The 23073-nt window shown below is 31.5% G+C and overlaps 1 protein-coding gene and 1 long non-coding RNA gene across 3 annotated transcripts; both read right to left on the bottom strand.

The window, feature by feature from the left end:
- Window positions 1–2878: 2878 nt before the first annotated feature.
- Window positions 2879–3764, bottom strand: LOC120203671 (ethylene-responsive transcription factor ESR2-like). Its single transcript, XM_039203861.1, has 2 exons — window positions 3733–3764; window positions 2879–3668 (listed from the first exon to the last, which is right to left on the bottom strand). Exon 2 carries the CDS (start codon window positions 3651–3653, stop codon window positions 2886–2888), a length of 768 nt encoding a protein of 255 aa, XP_039059792.1. The 5' UTR covers window positions 3654–3668; window positions 3733–3764; the 3' UTR covers window positions 2879–2885.
- Window positions 3765–11167: 7403 nt separating this feature from the next.
- LOC120203683 lies at window positions 11168–22963 on the bottom strand. 2 transcript variants are annotated; one of them, XR_005523885.1, is made up of 3 exons: window positions 22953–22963; window positions 15311–15316; window positions 11168–11293 (listed from the first exon to the last, which is right to left on the bottom strand). It is a non-coding gene; the product is annotated as an uncharacterized LOC120203683 (long non-coding RNA). The 2 variants fall into 2 exon arrangements; XR_005523886.1 differs by lacking the exon at window positions 15311–15316 and adding an exon at window positions 21414–21416 and having other exon boundaries at window positions 11174–11293.
- Between the last annotated feature and the right edge of the window lie 110 nt (window positions 22964–23073).

Here is a 23073-nt window from a genome sequence, read left to right as displayed (position 1 = left end):
TTTCAATACAAATTTGGTCTTTGATTTTAGACTTTTATAGTAGTTGGTAGTTCTTTTATTTTTTTATTATTATGTTCTAGTCCATTATATTTTTAGCATATTCTTGTTAATGCGCATAGGTTTTAATTACATTAAAATATGGATTTAGTGTGTTGTGTTATATGTTTGTATATTATATTTAATATTAGCTTTTATATCTTATATTTGGTATAATATTGATTGTGTGATTATTCAAGTTCTTTTATATATATATATATATATATATATATATATATATATATATATATATATATATTATTTGATATCATGGTCGTTTCATTTTATTGTTTTGTAATGATTACTACTTAGTATCTAATGTAATTTATATGTAAGATTACTTCATCATGTTTCAATATTTATTTACTTATAATTACGTGCATATATAATCCTTAAAAAGTTGGTGCAATGTTTATACGCCATAAATTTTGCATGTTTCTTTACTTAATATATATATATATATTATGTTTAACGTATACTTTTCAATTATAAAATATTATTTTGTGCTAATAATTTACGAAATTACGCCTTAAATAATTAGGAAATATCTTCGAGGATTTTTCGCATAAATATTTATATTCGATAATTTTATTTGTTTCATTTTTATTTATTTGACCCAAATAAATGTTTCCTTTATAATTTTTTTTAATCATTAAATTTATTATATGTGTTAAGGTTAAATTATTTTATACAATGAAACATTAAATATCTCTTTAACTAACTAGGAAGATATTTTAAATTATTATTGGTATAAAATAATACCTATGATGTTTTATGGGATTATAAATCAAATTAAAAGTTGAATTTATAAATTTCATTGCAAAGACATTAAGTAATCGATCAGGTACCGATTTAGGGCGTTATGGGGTGCTAATCCTTCCCTACACGTAATCGACTCCCGAACTCATTTTCTGGTAACGCGGACTTCAATTTGTTGTTTTAATTAAAATTAATTTTTATTTAAAATGACAATGTTTTTTTTGGTGCCCAATTACACCCTAATCAATGATTGGTGGCGACTCTTCGAATCATGTTTTTTTATTTGTAAAATAATTTCTAAATTTTCGAAATGAGAGGTTTGTTTCATGTTATTTTTTTAATTAAAAATCAATCAAAAGAAATAAATTAAAAATGACGTGGTTTTCAAATTCCACTTTTCCTTTTAAAAAAAACGGTTACGACATAAGTTTAAATATATGTGTATTTCGATTATTTATATTTATATAAAATTTTTTTATTAATACATCTATTTAAAATTGATTTTTTATGCATAATATATTTAAGATATTTATGTTTATTTTATTTAAGTAATATATATATATATATATATATATATATGTTTGTTTATTTTTTTTTATTAAGGTTTGGTTATTTTATATATACATAAAATAATAACATGTTTATTTACAATTTATTTGTTTACTATTCATAATTAAATTTTAAATTATTCAAAAACATGTTTAATTATATGTTGAGTTATTTTTTTATATACAGTTAGTGAAAACCTTTCACTAATAATGTTCAAATGGTGTTGAGTGTCTTTTTTTCTATATTTAAAAAACACAATTGTTTAATATATTATTGGTAGAAAAAATAATCACGCAAATACATTTAAGACGATGACAAATGTTTTATTCATTTGTTGTTAATGTTTATAAAAAACAATTTTTAATTTTATTATATGAAGAGAAAATATTTAAAACTATAAAAAAATTTATTTGAATAAACTAATTACATAAGTCACATAATTTCTCTAAACCCATAGAAGTCCACGAATTAGTCCCTTAAGAAATAAAAAAAATACCATACACAAAAAGGTTAAAAACTTAATTAAACAACTCGAATAAATGATAAATATAAACAATTATCATTTTCGATGATAAAGGATAAACACCATCAATATAAACATTAAAAATACATATAACAATAACTTATTAGCAATATGGTATTGTCACAATTCAATCTTAACCTAACATCAGTGATTGCGAGTGCTATTAATAACTAGCATGAGGGCCCAAAGCACACATGAATCGACATGATAACCAAATAAACATCATTTGGATTTGGAGAGAATGGTTAAATTATATCCTGACACAAGAACAAACGAAAAACGTGTCACAACAAAAGATAAAATCAACTATTATTTTTATACGATAAAAAAACTTAAATAATCAAAATAAACAACATAAATTAGATATGTAAAAATAAAACACGATAAATTATTAAAAAAAAGATATAAAGAGGAAAAAAGGGAATAAGAAAAACCACCGATGTTGGGGACCAACACTAAATTAGTATCACAGTAGGAAAAAAATTAGATATGTAAAAATAAAACAGGATAAATTATTAAAAAAAGATATAAAGAGGAAAAAAGGGAATAAGAAAAACCACCGATGTTGGGGACCAACACTAAATTAGTATCACAGTAGGAAAAAAATTAAAAACAAATGGCGTTAAGGAATGAAGATTTATTTTTAAATGTTTAAAGATATTTTAAGGATACTAGTCATTATCTTAATGTGTTTGTAAAATTATTTTTTTCCGCTCGTAGTGCACCAAATAATAAAAAATTGACATATTTTTATCTGTGGACAGTTTTCGGTTAATAATTAGTATATATCTATAAATATTTTTATTAAGACATTTATTTGATATGTAGGAATATATTTATAAAAATATTAAATGAACACGTTACATGGACCTGATTAAGAAACATAATGACGCACAAGTTACTAAATATGATGGCATTACATGTTATAAAACTACTATCGTTATCCTATCAAATACTTGATTATGACAAAAAAAACCCTAAACTCATAACAAAAGAGACTTGCAAATTTCAACACATGCTAGTTTAAGGTGGGTTTGGGTAAGAAGCCTTGAATGATCTCCTGCAACAGGCCTGAACCAGAAGGGTCCTGTGTGAAAAATCCCACGTCATCGGCTTCACAATTGGAGATGGCAGCTGGTGCAGGCACAACTCGACTCGAATTCTTATCCTTGAGAGGAAGAGTCATGGTGGATCCAGTAAATGAAGTAGCAGCACAGTTGCTGTGGCTTAACCATGGAGAAGGATTGGTTGAGAGATTCAAGGAGGTAGTGGCAGCCAAAATGCTTGTAGAAGATGTTCCATTGATAAACGGAAACTGGTTAACTGGAGGCATACCAAACAATGGCCGGGCCAAAGAGTACCCAAAATGGTTAACCGAGTTGAACGGAGTAAGAAAAGGGTCGTTGGCGGTGTGAGGCACAGCGGCAGGGTAAACAAAATTGGTTCGAGCCTTGATCCCACGCATGGCTCGAGCAGCATGGTCATAGGCACAAGCAGCTTCTTCTGCCGTGTCAAAGGTCCCGAGCCACCGCCTCTCCTTGGACTTTGGGTCACGTATCTCGGCAGCATAACGGCCCCATGGCCTGCGGCGAACTCCGCGGTACTTTATGGACCCTCCACCATTTCCTATGAGAAACCTCTTTTTCGTCGCTGTTCTCGTCGCGTTGGTGGTAACGGCAGTGGTGGAGGAGGCAGCGCATTCCGTTGGATTGACGGTGGAAGAGTGTAGCGGGTCAGGTTCAGGCACTTGTGGGATGCCATATACTCTCCAAAATGTTTCTTCCATTGGGTAAACTAAAATCTTCAGTCTTAAGCACAGAATTACATCAATGTTGACAAACAAGAAAAGAAAAGAAAATGGGTACCTTTCTCTTGCGTCGTTGGCAATGCCACCTCCAAGCTGGGATGTGGAACATAATCATTATGTATATCTTATTTATAATGCTTACCACTAACCCATTTTCACCAGGATTGTTCTTCACATTGGTGAAAAACGCTTTTTTACCGGAAATATCTTCATTTTACATTACTCAATTGAGTATTAATTCCATAAATAATTTTAATCTAATAAGAAAAATATTATATCTCTTAAATAATATTAAAGTTCAAATTCTGAAAATAAAACAAATTAAGTTAGAAGAATTATTTTCTTTACAAAATTATACAATATCTAATTCATATTAGTTAATTAATAAATTACACATGATAATTATAAAAATTTATGTTAGTTGTAAATTTATATTTAATAAAATTCATGTATAGATCTTTTTATCAATTCACTAGTAATTGTTTTTTAATAATTTTTTAGATAATGTATAAACGGTTCTCAACGAAAATGACGGGGTCACAATTTATATGCATTTTTTCTTTCTTTTAATCTTAAATTTTAATAAGTTTATATATATTATATTGAGTAAATTTCAAATGGGTTGTATTTATTAAACATACGTTTAAATAATTACCATCTATAATATTTTTTAATCAAAAAACAATTATCATATATAAGATTCATACATAACGTAAAGTGTAATTTTTTTGAATCAGTTACTGATATCGTTAATTAAACTAAAAAATACATTGTTTTTTCCCAAAAATCACATCCATATTTTATGTATAATATAAAATTTTGATACACTTTATTACCATGTCTTTAATATATTTTAGAATTATAGTTCTATATTACATTTATTACATATAGAGATTGAAGAAGTCTCTTATTGAGAAAAGAATATTAAAATCTCTTTTCTCATACATCTTGGTTTTATTATTTGTTTATTTTTATTTTACAATATGTTACACAATTTATTTAAAGAATTTTAATTAAGAATTAAATTATCTATATCTAATTTGAAGGAAATCATTTAATACTTTTCAACTATTCTACATATTTGTAAGTCAAAACCCCATATCAATAGTCACTTTGAGGCATTAAATATGTCTACAAGAAAGCAATATGGGTACTAGCCCTTTGAAAATAGCAATTATAATGTAAAACAGCGTTGTTAGGGCGCTCACCTAGGCGCTAAAGTGCAGCAAAATACAAAGATTTTGCCGTAAACCTTTCCATGTGTGGTTATTTTGATTCGGCACTATGCTTTTCACGTTTTATTACGCTTTCCATACTAATAATACTATCATGCATACACAATATCATGAACAAAACAGTTTTAAGAAATATTTTAAATTAATATTTTATCTTTTTGTAATTGAGTCCAATAATAAATTATTAATAAAAATTATTATTCTCGTTTTCTTAAACTCCATTATTTAAAGTGAATGTTACGTCCTATTATATGACAAATAAAAATTATTTTTTAACAATTGTGATCGTGGTAATAGATGTGTGCATAGTCATGATCACAGTCTAGGGTGTGAAAGATATGATAATTTTAAGAATATTTACACTAAACAAAAGCGAAATTATAAAAATGACAAAAATTCAATTAAGAAAAGAAAGTAAAATCTTTTTGTTGTCAATGTGAAGGTATAAATCATTTGGCTCGTACCGATCGTACGCCAAAGTATCTTATCAACCTTTATTAACACATTAAATGATAATAGAAAGAAAATATAAACAATTTTTAGTATTAAGTACGGTAAAAATAATTTAATTTTTTTTAAAAAGGGTGTCTTGTTAAAAAACTTTACTAATCCAAAATGGAGGAAAAAAATGTCCCGAACCAACACGAAGTGAAAACCCGACACGATCGAACGAAAGCACCAATACAATCATGTGACATTGTTAGCTCAACACAATTAGATGTCACTAGTTTTTTAACAACTATTGAAGGAAATAATTGAATTTATTATTATTATTTATTTTTAAGAATAGATTTTCATATTATGTGATATTTTTTTATTTTTCTCTCTTAAGAATATGGTTACTTTTTAAATATAATCTACAATAAATGGTGACGACTAGACAGTACAACCACTCATAACATTAAGTATAAATATTATATGTAAGTTCTTAGTCTAAATTTTATTATAATTTAAGTTTTATTATATGTAATATCATGCATGTTTGTTTTAATTTATACTTTTTTGAAAACATTTTAATTTATATTAAAATATATTGTAACACCCCAATTTAGGGGCTAAATTTTAAGAAATTATAAAATATTGGATTTAATTGGTATTTTGAAAGAAACGGTGGATTAAATTGTAAAATTTCAAAGTTGGCAGACCATTTTAAGAAATGCAGGAAATTCAGTGGCTAAACTAATGATTTTATCATTTTTCTTTAGGAGTTAATATAAATCTCATTTCTCCGTGTATTTCTGCAGAAATACACTCATAATTCCTCTCCCGGTCAATAACTTTCAACTCTGATCTACTAGTCGTCCGACCTCCGATCGACGAGCCGAAACTACCATCGTGTTCGTTGTCGAGCAAGAAACAAAACCCCTCAAACCTTTTGTCGTGAATCGTCACCGTTCGTCGTTAATTTCAGTCGGAAGTATCGTCGGTAATAACTCGATTTCAATTGATTTTTCGTCGATTCACGACAATCCGATGATCCGTTTACGACACCTCCCGCACCATCGTGTTCCTTGCATCGTTCCGAGTCTGTCGGTGTCATCCTTGGTCTCCGTTGACGGCGGCGCGTGAGGAGGTGAAGCAGTCAAAGTTTCTGATTTGTTGAAATCGAGCTCTCTGCCGTTCAAAATTGTGAACCGAGCTTTGTAAGTATCTCAGAATCGCTCAAAATAATTTTTAAGAATTTTTCCGTGATTTTTATGCAGCCGGAAGGATCCCCACGCGCCGCCACTGCGCGTGGGGATGGTCCAAATAACTGGTTTAACCGGTTTTGGAGCAGATTTGACCGGTTTGACAGGTTACAACCCGACCCGACCCGTTGATCGTTGTCCGGCGTTAACCACTGATGATCAAAACTTTGTCGGGCTTTGACCGGGCATTAAACGGCCTTTGACTTTGACCGAGTATACCTATCCTGATATTTTTCGACGTTCCAAATCCGATTCCGCAGTCCGCTTTTCGAAATTCGGACCCGAAGGCCTCAAAATTGGAAGTCAAACTCGTTGACTTTGATTTTGACCAAAAATTCCAAATTTACGAAAAGTCATATTTTATGCTTTCGAAGTCCTGAATCCGAATCCGAAGTCCGTTTCACCAAATTCGAACTCGGTAAGCTATTGTTCACTGATTTATCACCCGATTCGATCCGTTTATCGCAATTAAGCTCCGTTTCTGATATAATTTATGTTGATATGTATCTGAGGAATTATTGGAAGTTGAATTGAAGATCAAAGGCGTTCGAATGGAATTTTTATGGTCGATCAATATTGCACAGAAATCGAGGTAATACTTTACTACCTCTTTATGCTTTATGGAACATGTTTATATTGATAAATGCATGAACAAGATAATGTTGATCACTTTGGTAGAGTTGAATAATTTATACACTCGATATGATGTGGTAGAAATTCTGTAACTGATTACGGATCAAATGACTAATATAAGAGATTGAGGAATTGTTAGATTAAATTACAAGTTTGTGATTAGTGATAAATAAATCAGCCCTGTATCTACAACTTATAATTTATTTCATCAAAAGTTAAATGTTAAAGGTATTTGGATGAGAAATTATGAGAATAATCTGGTAGGGTAAAATTACGAAAATACCCTTATGTTGTAAGATGACAAGAATTATCCCTGGAAGTTGGTTAGTAATCTCTGAAAAGACATATTGATCCGGTAAAAATTATTGACGTGCATAAGAAATGCTAGTTTTGATTAGGAAATGCGGATAATCGGTTTTTAGTCTTATGAGGGTTTGTGAAGGATACTAGAAGTCTGTTAAGGGAATCATTTCAAGATCAGAAAGTGTTCAAGAAATCAATTAATCATAGGATCTCTAAATTATAATTATTTTTGTTAAGAGCTAATATCGAAATTATCTGGTTAAGAAATTACGAAAATGCCCTTGAGAGGTAAAATAGTCCGAGTTAACCCTGAATGAGAAAATACTTTGAGGATTTGTACTTAACTCGATTAAGTACGGATTTGATTTTTAAGATCCTGACTTAGTTCAGGAAAATTCCTGCTATTCCGTTTGTAAAATCTGAGAAGGCACTTGACCCGGAAATATCCGAGTTATGAGTAAATACCTGAAGAACAATTTGTCGGGGGTGTTTTGTTGTCAGAATTGTTCGAAATGACTGAAATAAATGATAAGACTGAAGTTAATAGTAAGATCAGACGGAAGGAAAAGATTAAAGTGCACTGAATCTGTAAAATGACCAAAAATACCCCTGTAATGGAAATGACCCAAGAATATCACCAAACTCAGGAATGATTGGATATCCTCGAGCTCTGAAATAAATGGAATAAAACTGAACACCAAAATTAAAAAAATACCCTCATGACCTATACCAAGTAAATGCCTTGGATTAATTAAGGAATCCAAATAAGCATAGGTATTGGCCTACCTTTAAAAGTAATGGAACACAATTTAAGTGAGTAGATCAACCTTAAAGCTATGCCAATACCTGAATGGAATATATATTACTGGAATGCGTGTTCGTCTTCTTAAGTTTGACTCGAGGATAAATTTTGGAAGTATTCAACTTAGTTCAACTCTGGATCGCATTCAGTACTAAGAATTGGACGTTTGTTCGACAAATCAACCACGAAGACCAAATTGAATGGAACGGAAGTGCAACATGTGTCTGAAAATCAGGAACGCTTAAATTACTCTAGAAAATCCTGAAGTATCTGGAATGGACTTGAATGCTAAATAAATTAAGTAACCACAAGGACTGAGGATTGAATAAGTGAGTTGGATGAATCTGGAAATGTTAATGAACAAATATGATGTAATGTTCTTATGGATTATGAATTACAAAATCAAGTACGTCAGTATTTCATGATATGGTGAAAGCATGAACATGAAATAAAGACATTGGAAGATTTATTCAACGTTAATTTCGAAAATGATATATGAACAAGAATTTGTGGTATTAAAGAGTAAATACCCTGGAAGGAAAATGAATTGACCAGTCGACATAGATTGTTAAGGTTCTGAATCTTCGTTGTTAAGTTGTTCGATTATCTACTCAATTGATATGGATGTAAAAGATCCTGAATACCCTTCTGATTACGTACAACTTCTGAAAACTGTCCAAATAAGATATGATCCTGATAATTCACATTCTGAATAACTGATGATTCCGTCAGTTATTGAACTTTTTACAATAGTGATTCTAAATTCTGACATTCTATCGGTATACTGAAGATCCGTATTTCTCTACTTGCTAAGATTATCCAGTACCTTTGAATAATATTTGTAAACTCTGGTGTGTTCCCTAATTATATAATTATTTTATCTGACTTTCGACTTGAATTTTATTATGATATATGACCTGAATTCTGTTTTGATTTATGATCTTGATTCTGTTCTGATATCTGTTCTGAATTCTGTTCTGATATCTGTTCTGAATTCTGATATCTCCGCTTAATGACGGAAAAATGTTTTAAATGGGGGTATTGTTGAAGGAAGAATTTCCGTAGGTTCCTCGGCTTTGTGCTCAGGGCCTTATATGATGTGTTGGGTTGGGTGTATGGTTTTGGGGAACCTACACAGTATGATGTGTTAGGATGGAGGTATATATATATATATATATATATGTTTTAAAAAGATCTGAAAAGTTACATGGTTTTTGGGAACACACTAGATAACTTATTCTGATCTCCTGAACTCAGTCATCCGAAATATTTTCTCTGAAACGAAAGCTCATTGTCCGTTACCACCTGAAATATCAGTAGGATCTCTGCTCAGCATAAAAATCTATAAATGTTCGGAAACAATAAGGAAATATATATTTATCTGTATCTACACGTTCATCAGCATCATCTGGTAGTTCTGTATTACTGAGTTTTCCAAAGCTCACTCTATTACTCACCTTTTCAGGTTAAAGGAATTGTATCAGTGCATCTATTGACTTCAGTAAGGGAGTTCTTCCGGTGTTGTTGTAGAGTATGGTATATGTGATTAGGGGGCATGTAATTGTATTTTGATTTATATACGAGTCTGGAAATCTATTTTATTTTTAAATAGTGACAACTGATTTTATAAGTTATACGTTTCAATAAAAGTTTTAAATTTTCTGCTATTTTTACAGTGGGTCGCTCCGGTGGCCCTAATGTGACTTCCCGAATCGGATCGGGTTACCCGCATCGGTCTGGGGGTTACATATATTCTTATTATCAATCCATCATATTTTATAATAAATAATTTCTATTTACATACATATTAGTTGCATTTACAACTTATAAATATAATTCCAATATGATTTTGTTTATTTAATAATTAATAAATAATTTTTCTATTTAAACTCATACATCCACACTCCCGCGTTGCCAACCTTAAAAGACGAATGAAATGCAATATGCAGATTTTATATCCATACATGTAATACTATCAAGTTCCACTAAAGATAAGAAGGAAAATGTACAAATCAAACAACTTCAACGATTAAAGAAATGTTTATTATTTCTAAAGATTTAAAATTAAAACACATCGTCTATAAAAATCTTTGAAATAAAAAAACGTTAAATAATTTACCATGAAATGTCCAATCTACAATTATAAATAAAAGACGACATCCATGGGCCATGGCCAACCATTCCCCCAGATTTCCAATTGTAAAACAACACAGACACAACATTTCCATACATCATTGTCGTTGCAGTTTTCATAGTGGTCGGTACATTACATACCTACCAGTGCATGGTTTTTGATTATGATGTTGGGATTTTGGATTTACCAAATTTAATTAAGCATTAATGGTTCCCCTTCAAAAATGATATGTCATTTCGAAGGATGCAGGTTTGTTAAAACCAGTAGTTGCTTTCACAATAATAATGAATAAAAGGTAGCGTCGAAGAGAGTCAATAAATTAAGGGTAAACTACTAGAATGACCACTTACATTTCATATTTGTATATTTTTTCTCACAAAATTTAAAACATTTAAGTTTTGGTCACTCACATTATATCGTTTTATTAAGTTTTGGCAACTGAGACGTTGTGTGGAATTAGTTTAATGATGTAACACGACAATAAAAGGGTTTAATTTTTATTTTAACACTATGTACCTTAGATAAAATACTAATTATGGATGTTTTTGTAAACTCAAAGCAATTTAAGATAAATTTTCAATTTATTCTTTTTTAATAAACTTTTCACCTATGCAAACCCAAGCTTTCTCATCACTAACGCCGCACACTCTCGTTTGTCCCTATGCTTCTCGTTATTCATAGAACAAGAGATCTTTCTCGATCAATCCCTTTGCCCCTCATTCTTCGAGAATCAGAAAGATTCTTTTTAAGTTTGAATTTGTTCATTTGGAATCTGGGTTCTTCCACTTCATTTTTATTTACTTATTTATTATTTTATTATTTTTCTCATCGCCAGATAAAGGTGATCGGTGACGGGAAAGATGAACAACGAGAAGCCTAAGGACAGAAGAGGGTGTGCGCTGTAAGTGGTGAGAAAACTTGGGTTTCGGGAGAGACGAAAAGCAATTAAAAAGAATAAATTAAAAATTTGTTCCTAATTTGCTTTGGGTTTACAAAAAGGTCCATAATTAATATTTTACCTAAAGTACAAGGGTTAAAATAAAAATTAGACCCTTTTATTAACACGCTGCATCATCAAACTAATGACACTCATCGTCCAGTGACCAAAACTTAATATCGATAACGCAAGTGTCACATGCCAAAATGGGGGTAAATTCTAAACATTTAAAATGTTTATGTTGATTTGTGAATTCCTTAAAAGTGTAGGGATTGATTACACAATTAACCCTAAATTTAGGTTATTTAAATACTACTTTCTTTTGATTCAAAATCGTGGTGTAACATGTATCCCCCATGTTCTATTGAAACATCCCAATTCATCATTCGAAACCATATCATATCATGGATCTAATGAAATAGGATGAATTGAGACAATATTTTGTGAATACGTAATTATCTTGAATATATTAATTATTTCTTTATTTTTCGATCATCTGGAAGGGACAAAAGAAACATCTTGTTCGTTCTTCAACAATTTCTGATCTCTAGTGGACCTCTTAGTAAGATTCGAACCTAGATGAAGTTTTGACCATCTATTACAGAAAAAGAACCAATGAATCTTGTAAGATTCCTATTCTTTTTATTTTTTTTAATTGTGCCACCCAACCATCTCTCTCTCTCTTTACCCCTCTCTTTCACACTTCAATTTTTATTTGTTTAACAGTCATCCAGGTCGTTATAGTTGTCACCACCGATGTTATTTAATTCAATTCATCGTTCCCGTTCAATCAATGTCTTGTGTCTTTACCTTCTACATCGCCACCCTCATTGAGATGTGAGAAGGGATAAAACTTTTGGATTTTGTAAAATATTCACTCTCATTGCTCTTCATCGTGAGCCAACATTATAAAGGTCTCTTTAACTGTAACACCCAAAATTTAATTAAAGGATTAAATTGAGAAGTATTACAATTTTAAGGCAATTGAAAGAAAATTTGGGACAAAATTACTAAATTTGGGACATTTGAGGTTGTTCTATAAACTTTAAACCAATTCAGGGACTTAGCCCTAAATTTACCCAACCTGCCAGTTAAAATAAAACAAATAAGAAAATGTAAGGCTATGGGGGTTTGAAACCATGATCTATATGTATAGCCATCCATGCTCCTATCATTTAGGCTAGAGTATTGTTATGTTATATATTTATAACTAAAGTTTTAAAGTATAGTTGGATCAGATCCAACACCCCAATTAAACTTCTCATGTTCCAAACCAAATCACCAAAATTTTATCTTTTCAGTTGTTTTCCACCGCTGATCAACCACTGTGCAATCAGTGGTGATCGTCACCTCTACTACCACTAAGCTCGTCACCTATACTACCACCGTGCTCATCGTCATCCTACGATCAAAACCTAACTGACCACACCCCGTGAAGCCCTGTCATTTGCTGAAAAATGTGCTTCAAAGGTTCGTCGGTGCTAAGTTTTGTCGCCATTATTTTCATCATTTTTGGTCCATCTTCGGTCCATCTTCGATCGTCTATAGCTTGCACCTCCACCAGCTTTGTCCTTCTCAACGTTTTACGAACAAACCCTAGCCGATGATGTTCTTTTGTCGTTATTTCACTGTCGTCACTCGCCCGTCGTCGTCGAAAAAAAGGGCCAACCATTTTAAAAACCCATTATTCTTCGTGTTTCGTCACAAAATCATGCATGTACGAGACACCCAAGGTGTCAATCTAAAAATCTGGAAAATTTCACGTCGATCTAGCGATCAGAGCAGCCGCACGTGTTGCCCCTTGCTCGTGGACGTCGTCTTCCAGCCAAGGAGTTTGTTGACTGGCTAAACATATTGGACCGATCTGGATTAAGCCACCTAGATCGAGCCGAGCCGAGCCTTATGGACTGAGCGGAGCCGTACCTAGGTGAGTCGTTGACCTTTAACCCAGTCGTTGATCGACTGTTGATCACTGTTGACCGTATGTTAACTTTTTTCGAGAACATTTACCCTAAGGTTTCTCTACATCCTAAGTCTGTTTTTAGGTCTATTTTACCAAATTCGAACCCGATAAGTTGTTTTTCAACATTTTAGCTTCAAATCCTATCTGTTTTTCGTAATTAAGTCCCAATTCTGATGTAATTCATTTTGTATGTATCTGAGATATTTTTGGGCGTTGGATTCAATTTCGAGAGTAATCAAATGGAGTTTAAATGTTCGAACGGTGTAGCTCAAAAATCGAGGTAATACATTACTACCATTTGCATGCTTTACTGAACGTGTTGGTATTTTTTAATGCATGAATGATTATGTTTGGTCACATGTGTGTAGTAAATCATTTCTAAACTTGATTCGAATACAGTAAAAAGTAAGTAAATTGAATAAGACTGGGATGATTCGGATAAGAAACTAGAAGACTAATAAGAAATAATTTTAAGTTCAGTGCTTAATCGATAAAACAATCAACCTAAGAATATTTAAATTCTAGTTATTCTCGTTAAAAGTTTTAATGCTGAAAATAATTGGATAAGAAATTACGAAAATTACCCTTGAGAGGTAAAAATGGCTCGTATTAGCCCTGATAGTAAAAGTACCCTGAGAATTCATATTTAATCATGTAAATTACTAATTCAATTAAATTCTTGATTTGTTCGGAAATTTTTGAGAATCAGTTCGTAACCTTTGAGAAAGCACTAAACCTAGAATTTTTTATTAATGAGCAAAAACCCAAAGACTAACTTACCGGAAGTACTCTTATTGTCAGAATTGTTCGAAATGACTGAAATAAATGACAAGTTTGAATTAAATAAAAAGATTGAATTGAATGAAAGGATTAAAATACCCCTGGACTGTAAGATGACCAAAATACCCTGAATGCTGAAATAGTAGAAATACCCATAAACCCTGAAACAATCAAAATATCCTTGTATTTCAAAATGAACGAAATACCCTCGAGTCCTGAAATGACTAAATTAACCTCAAGTACCGAGATGACATAAATACCTTCGATCTAGAATAAGTGAAAGTCCTTGGATAAATTTTGGACATATTTATAAAAATAATAAATAAAAGTTGTATCGCCCCTAAGGGTTGAAACACGACCCAAGCATATCGATCATGCTTGCTACTATTACAATATGAGAATAAAATAAATACAGCCTGAATACCCGTTTGTCTCCTCAAGATTCGTCAAATGATGGTTCTATAGGTGATCATTTCGACTCTATAGTGCAATCAATAAAAAAAAATGAATATTGTGAAGTTACTCTACTTGTATACTTGTTAAGTATCATATGTGATGGGATTAATACACTTCGATTGGACTTGTAATCCTGATAAGATACTTGAAATTTGAAATAATGTAAATCACTGTTTACCTTTATTAAAGTGAATTACCAAAATTTCTTAGGAATAAATAATTAAAATGCCATTGTGAGTCTAATTGATGGAATCACCCTAAGAATTTCTAAATCTTAAGTAATTTTGATGTAATAGTTCCTGAATATCCTTTGGATATATTCGAATATTATATGATCATGATGTATCACTTTCCTAATGATTGATTAATCTGTTAGCTATCAAACTCTTTAAAAAGGAATATCTTGTCGAAATTTTGATTAGTTTGTAGAAGTTTCATGTTTTTCCCCGCCTGATAATTACCAAGTACCTCCGGAATATAACTTAATCATCTAGTGTGTTCCCTGTGTGCTATATGATTGTTTTATTTGTTCTGAAATGTGATTTGTTATTTGGTTGGCTTATGAATATTGTAATTGTTCGATTTTCTGATTTACTGGTTTATTGATTTACCGTTTGTGAACTATGACTACTTGATATATGCTTTCTGGGTATATGTTTCACTGGAAAATATAATTATGTCTGATTTATGGATCATGGAAATTACTTTTTACTATATGAACTATTTTATTGGGATATTATCTAGGTAGAATTCTGGAGTATGAAGGTTCAGCTCTGATCAAGCTGGTAAATCCTTACGGACCTAAGGTGACCTTGGGTAGGCTCTGAGGCCCCAATAAACTCACTTGAGTAGGCTCTAAGGCCCCAAGATGCTCCCTTAGGTTGGATCATATGCCCTTTGGGTCTAGGGTAAGTCCTTACGGATGCAGGTATGGGGAACTTCATATCGGTGTTCAATTGGAGGGAATTACAGATGTTTTAATATGTTTTTAAACTACCACTGTTTTTTTATAATATATGTACATTTTGCTCTGATTTTTTTGAAACACACTAGAGTTCTCAACCCAACCTCCTAAATATATCTCTCTGAACGTTTATTCAGACTGTAAATATTCCAACAGTTACTTTAAAATTTAATCAATGAAATCTGAACTCACCGATAGAGCCCGATGATGCTCGTATCACTAAGGAAATTCATGCTTTACCATATATATGATGACCTATTACATACATTTGGTAGTTATGTATTACTGAGCTTCCCAAAGCTCACTATGTTACTTTCTATTTTAGGATAAAGAGTTTGATCATGTACTTTTATCGACATCAATAAAGGAGTTCTATCAGTGTTGCTTGCTGAGTACGGTGCATGTAGTTAGAGACATGTAAGTTGTATTATGTTTTTATATTCTAGTTTGAAATTTATTTTAAATACTGGATATAATTGAATTCTTTTTTTAATATATATGAGCGATTTTTTGAAATTATATTTTTATTTATAAATTATTTTATGATCTTAAATGGTTTACCAAAAATTTTAAATTTCTCAGATTTTCAGTATGGGTTGCTCCGGTGGCCCTAATGTGACACATTGGATTGGTTCGGGTCACCTATATCGATATGATGGTGCTACATTTAGAACCCTTAAAACTCAAATTTGGAAGTTTTAATATTTTTGGGTGCCAGAGGACACCTCATGCGCCCTCATGCGTTACTTCTGTGAGTGGGGGAGTGTTTTTTTAGCAAATCAGTCAAAACAGTTCAATGATTAAACCAGTTTGAGTTGAATCAATTTCAACTTGTTAACCTGACCAATTGATCATCAACATTGATTTTTTCTATAGATATTTAACTTTATGTTTATCGACGTTTTGAGTTCATTTTTGCAATCTGTTTCGTTGAATTCTGACTAGAAATTCTTCTTTAGAATATTGCATTGCTTAAAATTGTGTTTATGTTAAGTATATTTTGAAATTAAAGGTTTAATTTTTTTTTATTTTATGTTCTGAAGGTGGTCATCTGTCTTTGCACCACAATCCAGCGAATCAAAACCACTTCTGTTTAGCTCAGTTTGACTTTGCATATTCGACCTGAGTTACATGTGAGTATTGTTAATTGAATTAAGGGCTTCTTTTGTTTAAAATATAGTGTTTTAGTAATCATGTAGTGTTATGTTATTGGAAGTTCCTACACTTCATGACATACGCTAACTAATTTCCGGTAGAACCTAATATTAACATTTCCAGTAGAAAAAATAATGTTTTATATAGCACCCAATATTAACATTTCGATAGAAAAAAATAATGTTTTAGGTAGCGTTTTATTGGAAATGTTAAAAAAATATTAACATTTTTGGTAGTGTCTTTTCTTAGCTGCATATTAAGGCTGTCGTACTTAATACATCTCATTCCTTGAGAGTGTTACACTTTATGACTTTTATGCTAAATTATGTATGATTTATTTGTTATTGGATCACCTTGAGTGCGTGACAACTTATGTATGTATTGTTGTACTGAGTGATTTCTATATGCAAGCACGTTTTCATTTTTTTTGTAAAATGTTATGCAATCATGCATGATTCCTGAATAATAAGACGATCATGTATGACTCAGGCTTTATTTGGGTTCTTGGGATTTGAAATAATATGGTGGAAAATTTTTGTATTGGGATTTTCTATAGAAGTCTTGGGTTCCTCTTAGTTGGGTATGATTCTCATCCTATTTACTATGTTGGGTTCCTCTTAGGTGGGTATGATTCTCATCCTATTTACTATGTTGGGTTCCTCTTAGATGGGTATGATTCTCATCCTATTTACTATGTTGAGTTCCTTTTGGTTAACTTGGATTACTTAAGAGGGTAAGGTCCTCATCTTGCTTATTATTTTAGACTGGTACAGACGAAATATTTTATATTATGAGGGACAAATTTATAAAATTTTAAGGACAAAAACATATTTTCAATAGAAAATATTTAAAATATATAAGAATTTAAAAATTTTAGTGGGATGACAACCGCCACCCGCCCCCGCCCCCCTCTAGGTCCATTCCTGATTTTAAAAACTTCTTGTTATGATGTTCAGGTGATGTGTAGTTAAACATATTGATTTACTTAATTAATTTTTTGTTTGATATATTATGTTGATTGCGGTATTTATATATTTTTTATATTAGCTCATCCATTTTTTACCTTTCTTTTTCATATCATCTAGATGTAGGACGTGTTCGACAATTGGAGGTTTGATATTGATTTTATATTGTATGAGGTTAAATATTAATTTTTAAAATTCTTTTAACTATGACATGAATTTATTTATGTTATTTTATATGATGACAATTTTTAAAAATGATTTGTCAAGCATATGTTTGTTCCGAAAGTTGCCTCGGTGATCAATGTGTTGTCCACAGTTCGGTCGTAACTTTCAGGTCGGGGATTACATTTTGTGGCTAAAACTTAACTTTTTGGAATTTGATGAGTAAAACTTTACAAATATAAAAGTCAAGTGACCATTCTGGAAGTTTACCCATACTTAAATGAGAAGCTTGAGGCGGCCTAGCATGCATTCTGAGATAATGAGAACCTGTACTTTTAACGACAAAACCTGGGTTTTGTCGGATCCCTGATCGAGGCAATACGGTCATCGATGGAGCAACCAGCTTTTTTACAGACAGCCATGAATGATAAATCAATCTGCAGTCCTTACCCCGTGTATTATACCTCTCATTTTTGGCTTAAAACACAAATCACCCCCATTACTTTGTAATTTTATCAAATTCTCCTATTTTTCGTTAAATTAGTGTCTAAACTTGACTAGTTCAATCAAATTGACACCTAAACTTTTTTGAATCAAATTATCCCATAAATTTTGAAAATGTGACACAAAAAAACTAGTAAGATTAACAACGTTAATTCTAAAGTGTTGAAATTATCACTGTTAAGTCAATCGAATGGATGAAATAGTCAAGAGGGAGTGAATTGACAATTAAAAATTTTAGTGGAAGCTTGAGAGAAAATATAAACAAATGAACACAAGAATTTAGAGTGGTTCGACTTTATCAACCAAAATCTACATCCACTATCTTAGCTATCCACACTAAAGATTTCCACAAATTCACTAATTTGTATCTACCTTTGAGGATAAGGTGTAACCTTACAACTCCCTCAAGAATTATACCCCAAATTCTTGAGACACTCTCTCAAAGAGAAAATTACTAATTGTAAACTTATAAAATTCTCACTAGGAATGTGTTTGCACAATTTAAGAACAACTAAGAACACTTGAGAAATGAATACAAATGAGTACAAGAAGTATTCTTTGACAGCAAAATTAATATTGAAAAATGTTGACTTGATTTGGCTCAAATTTATTGTTTTTTACTTTCTCTTTTTGTCTCTTGTCTTCACAAATGACTTGGGATCTTGTTTTTATACTCCCTCAATTAATTACAACCGTTTGAGTTGTTGTGGGAGTGAATAAAGATGTTGGGAGGTAGTTTTCCCGCATTAAATATTGTCTAAAAGCTTGTAGTATCGGTACTCGGTCTATCTGTATCAATACTTCCTACATTAAATACAAAAATTTGGCCGTTGGGAAACTATAGTATCGATACTATCACAAGAGTATCGATACTACTATATTCAATAGTGTCGATATTTTACATAGTATCAATACCATTTTAGTATACTGGAATTTTGACGATTCTAAAACCAAAAGGTAGTATCGGTACCACCATTGGGAGTATCAGTACTACTATACTAAGTAGTATCAATAATGTATATAGTATTGGTACCATTTTAGTATTTTGTTTTGACACACTTGTATGCAGTATCGGTACTGTCTTAGCAGTATCGGTACTACTTCATCATTTTGAGTTTCAACATCGATATCTGTATCGATACTTCTTGAACAATATCGGTATTGTTTTAGTAGTATCGTTACTACTATGCTTAAAATTCATTTTTGACTCGATTGAAGTTCAAAACCCCTTAGTAAAAGTTATTTCAAAAATATTTCCAGTATAGGACTCTAATTTTCAGTAGAGTGGGGAGTAAAATTGACCTTTTAACTTTAAAGAATAATTTATATATTCGAATGACTGAATCAAATATAATCTTAAAATTTGTAAAAACTATTTAACAATTTTTTGTATATCAAAATATCAAAGTGTTTTAAACAATCACAAATGAGGAAAGTTCTAAAACTCAGGGTTAATTTATGACATGTTTTTAAATTTTGTGGGATAGTTTGATCGAAAGAAAAGTTCAAGGACCAATTTGATCAAATCTACCAAACTTAAAAGGCTAATTTAACCACCCAAAAAAAACTTTCAAGAGATAACTGACCAAAACTACCAAGTTCATAGATAAATTGTGTTTTAAGTCATTTTAAGGATTTCTCATTTTAAATGAGAGATAATTATATTTAAGTATATTAAAATCCATGATCATTAGAAAGTTGTAAGTGCGATAGTACAATTAGTATTGAACTGAGGGAGCAGTTAGGGTAATTGTCCCGTTAAAAATTTTAAATTATTACATATTTTAAATATTTTCTATTGTTAATCTGTTTTTACCCCTTAAATTTTGCAAGTTCATTTTTTCTAAAATTTTAAAAATTTGTCATCCGTAACATAAAATCTTACACGTTCGTTCCTAAGTATAATCGAACTAATATTCTATCCGTTTTTCATCAACATACCTAAATTAGTTATAATAAGTGAAAGTAGCATCTTTATTTGATTTATTGTTAATTGATATAAAATTAAATATTTTTAATTCATCAAATATTAATTTTGTTAATTATAATTTATATTTTTTTTGGATAAATAGAATTTTATTACCAAAGTAAAGAGGTTCAACATACATCAATCATCCCAAAACTGGGAGTATAAACACCTATATACAACAAAAAATGTTTAGTCTATACCCCAAGAAGTACAAAGTCTAGAATTAACAAAATTAAGTCTAATAATATTCTTGTCTCTGAGTTTGATTCACACAAGCTCCTTAATAGACACGAGGAGTTGATCAGCTGTTCTTGTTCCTCTGTTGAAGATTTTTATGTTTCTTTCCTCCCAGATGAAGTAGATAAAAGCAGTCCAAGCAATCCTCAATATGGTAGAAAGCAAAGATTTACCCTTCCATTTTTGTACAGTCCATTCAATTCGTGATTCCCAAGTCCTGTGAGTATCTCTTATGCTTGAAAGAATCATAATAGAGTTCCAAAGAGAAGAAGCATAAATACAGTCAACAAAAAGATAATTTCTAGATTCATTGATCTCATTGCATAGAACACATATTCTGTCAGAAGTAATTCCCATTCTAAATAGTCTGTCAGGAGTTGGAAGACGACCCAGGATAGCCATCCAAGTGATCATGCTTAGTTTAGGAATATGAAGAGGAAACCAAATCTCTTTGTGCCAGGAAACCTTGTCTCTATGAACTCTGATATCTTCCCAAATGTCTTTTGTATTCGTGATTCCAGCAACAATTGTTGAGGATGCTTCATTCCTAAATTTCAATAGTTTTCTGATGGTCCAGCTATAGGAAAAGTTTGCATTGATGTCACTTATATCATTATATTTAAAAACATAGCAGTGGATCCAAGCAACCCATAAAGATTCCTTTCCAGCCAGAATTTTTCTGATGAGTTGGATCATGCAGGCTTTATTCCAAGAGCGAATGTCCTTCAAACCTAGACCTCATTCTGATTTGGGGCAACATATTCTTTCCCAGCTAATCCTTGCACCCTTAGCAACTGTATCATTACCTTTCCAAAGAAATCTAGAGCAAAGTTATTCTAAGCGATTGATAACTTTCTGAGGAAATATAAATTGTCTATTCCAGAAGTTAATAACACTGTGTAAAACAGTTTTAATAAGCTCAAGACGCCCAGCATAGCTTAAATTTTTTCCTGAGCACTGATGAAGTCTTTGTTTAGTATTATCAAAGAGAGGATGACAGTTTTTTTCAGTTATTTTCCTAGTGACAAGAGGAACACCTATGTACCTGACAGGGAGAAAGCCTTGTTTGAAGCCAGTGGCAGATTTAATGGATTCCAGGATTCTGGCAGAAATTCCAGTAACAAAATATTCAATTTTGCTAACATTGAGGTTCAGCCCAGATAAAACATAGAAGTGATTGAGGACACTGGTAACTCACACAATATATTCAAGATTTCCTTTACAAAAGATTAAGAGGTCGTCAGTAAAAGATAAACGAGTGATGCCCAGTTTTTTGCACTTAGGATGATATCCAAAAATTCCTCTGGCAGTAGCAAGGTTGAGAATTTTAGATAGAATGTTTATAGCAATCAAAAAAAGGATTGGTGATAAGGGATCTCCTTGTCTTATACCTCTCTGTCCTTTGAAGTACCCAATAAGACTACCATTGAAAGATATGGAGTACCTAGCTTCTTTGAAACAAGTTTCAATCCATCATGTGAAAATAGAAGGCAACCCTATGGCCTTAAGAGTAGAGGAGATGAAATTCCAATTGACAGAATCAAAGGCTTTTTGTAAATCAATTTTGAGAGCATATCTTGGTGAAATATTTTTCTACCATAGCCTTTGACCAATTCTTGGGCAATAAGTGTGTTTTCAATAATGGATCTACCTCTCACAAATGTTGTTTGATTGAGGAATATTAGGTCAGGCAACAACAGAGTCATTCTTTTTACAAGAATTTTTTAAATAGTTTTGTACACAACCGAGCAGCAAGATATACGTATGTAATCCTTCACTTTGTTAGGATTCTGGATTTTAGGAATCAGGGCAATAATGGTGGAATTGAATGCAGGAAGGATAATAGTTTCTTTAAAGAAATATTTTACTGCATTTACAAAGTCTTCCTCTACCACAGACCAAGAATGTTTGAAAAACAATGGAGTGGACCCATCAGGTCCTGGATCTTTGTCATTCCCTTGATTAAATAATGCCTCTTTGATCTCTTCTGAAGTAACAATTTTAACCAATTCTATAGCAACCTCATTAGGCACATGGAACTGAAGCAAATTTCTCAAGAAAGAAGGGTCAGTAGGAATAACCTTAGGATCGATATCTCCTAGTTGATGTTTGAAGAAGTCAATAATTTCATTAGCCATATCATCATAAGACTCTAACCTTCCCCCCTCATTGCTAATAAGAACCCTTATGATGTCTCTTTTATGTTTAGAGGCAATGACAGAATGAAAACGCTTGGTACAGTTGTCTCCATCCTTGACCCATTGAACCTTTACTTTTTGTTTAAGGAATAAATACTATGTTTCCTCTAAATCAGTCAGCTCCTTTTGAATTATCAATTATTTATCAAAAGAGTTGTTACCATTAAGAATAGAAATTTAAATTTGCTCCAACTCACTCTTTTTAAGTCTGACCCTAGTAGAGATGTCACTATAGTTATCCTTGTTGAGATTTTTCAAACTAGGCTTTTGGCGTTTAAGTTTAATGAACAATCTTTGCATATGGTTTTCTTGAG

This window comes from Hibiscus syriacus, unplaced genomic scaffold, assembly GCF_006381635.1.
Source record: "Hibiscus syriacus cultivar Baekdansim isolate YM2019G1 unplaced genomic scaffold, ASM638163v2 tig00010263_pilon, whole genome shotgun sequence".
NCBI lineage: Eukaryota > Viridiplantae > Streptophyta > Magnoliopsida > Malvales > Malvaceae > Hibiscus > Hibiscus syriacus.
Note: the sequence above shows the minus strand (reverse complement) of the source record. Positions and strands in the feature narration are given on the sequence as shown.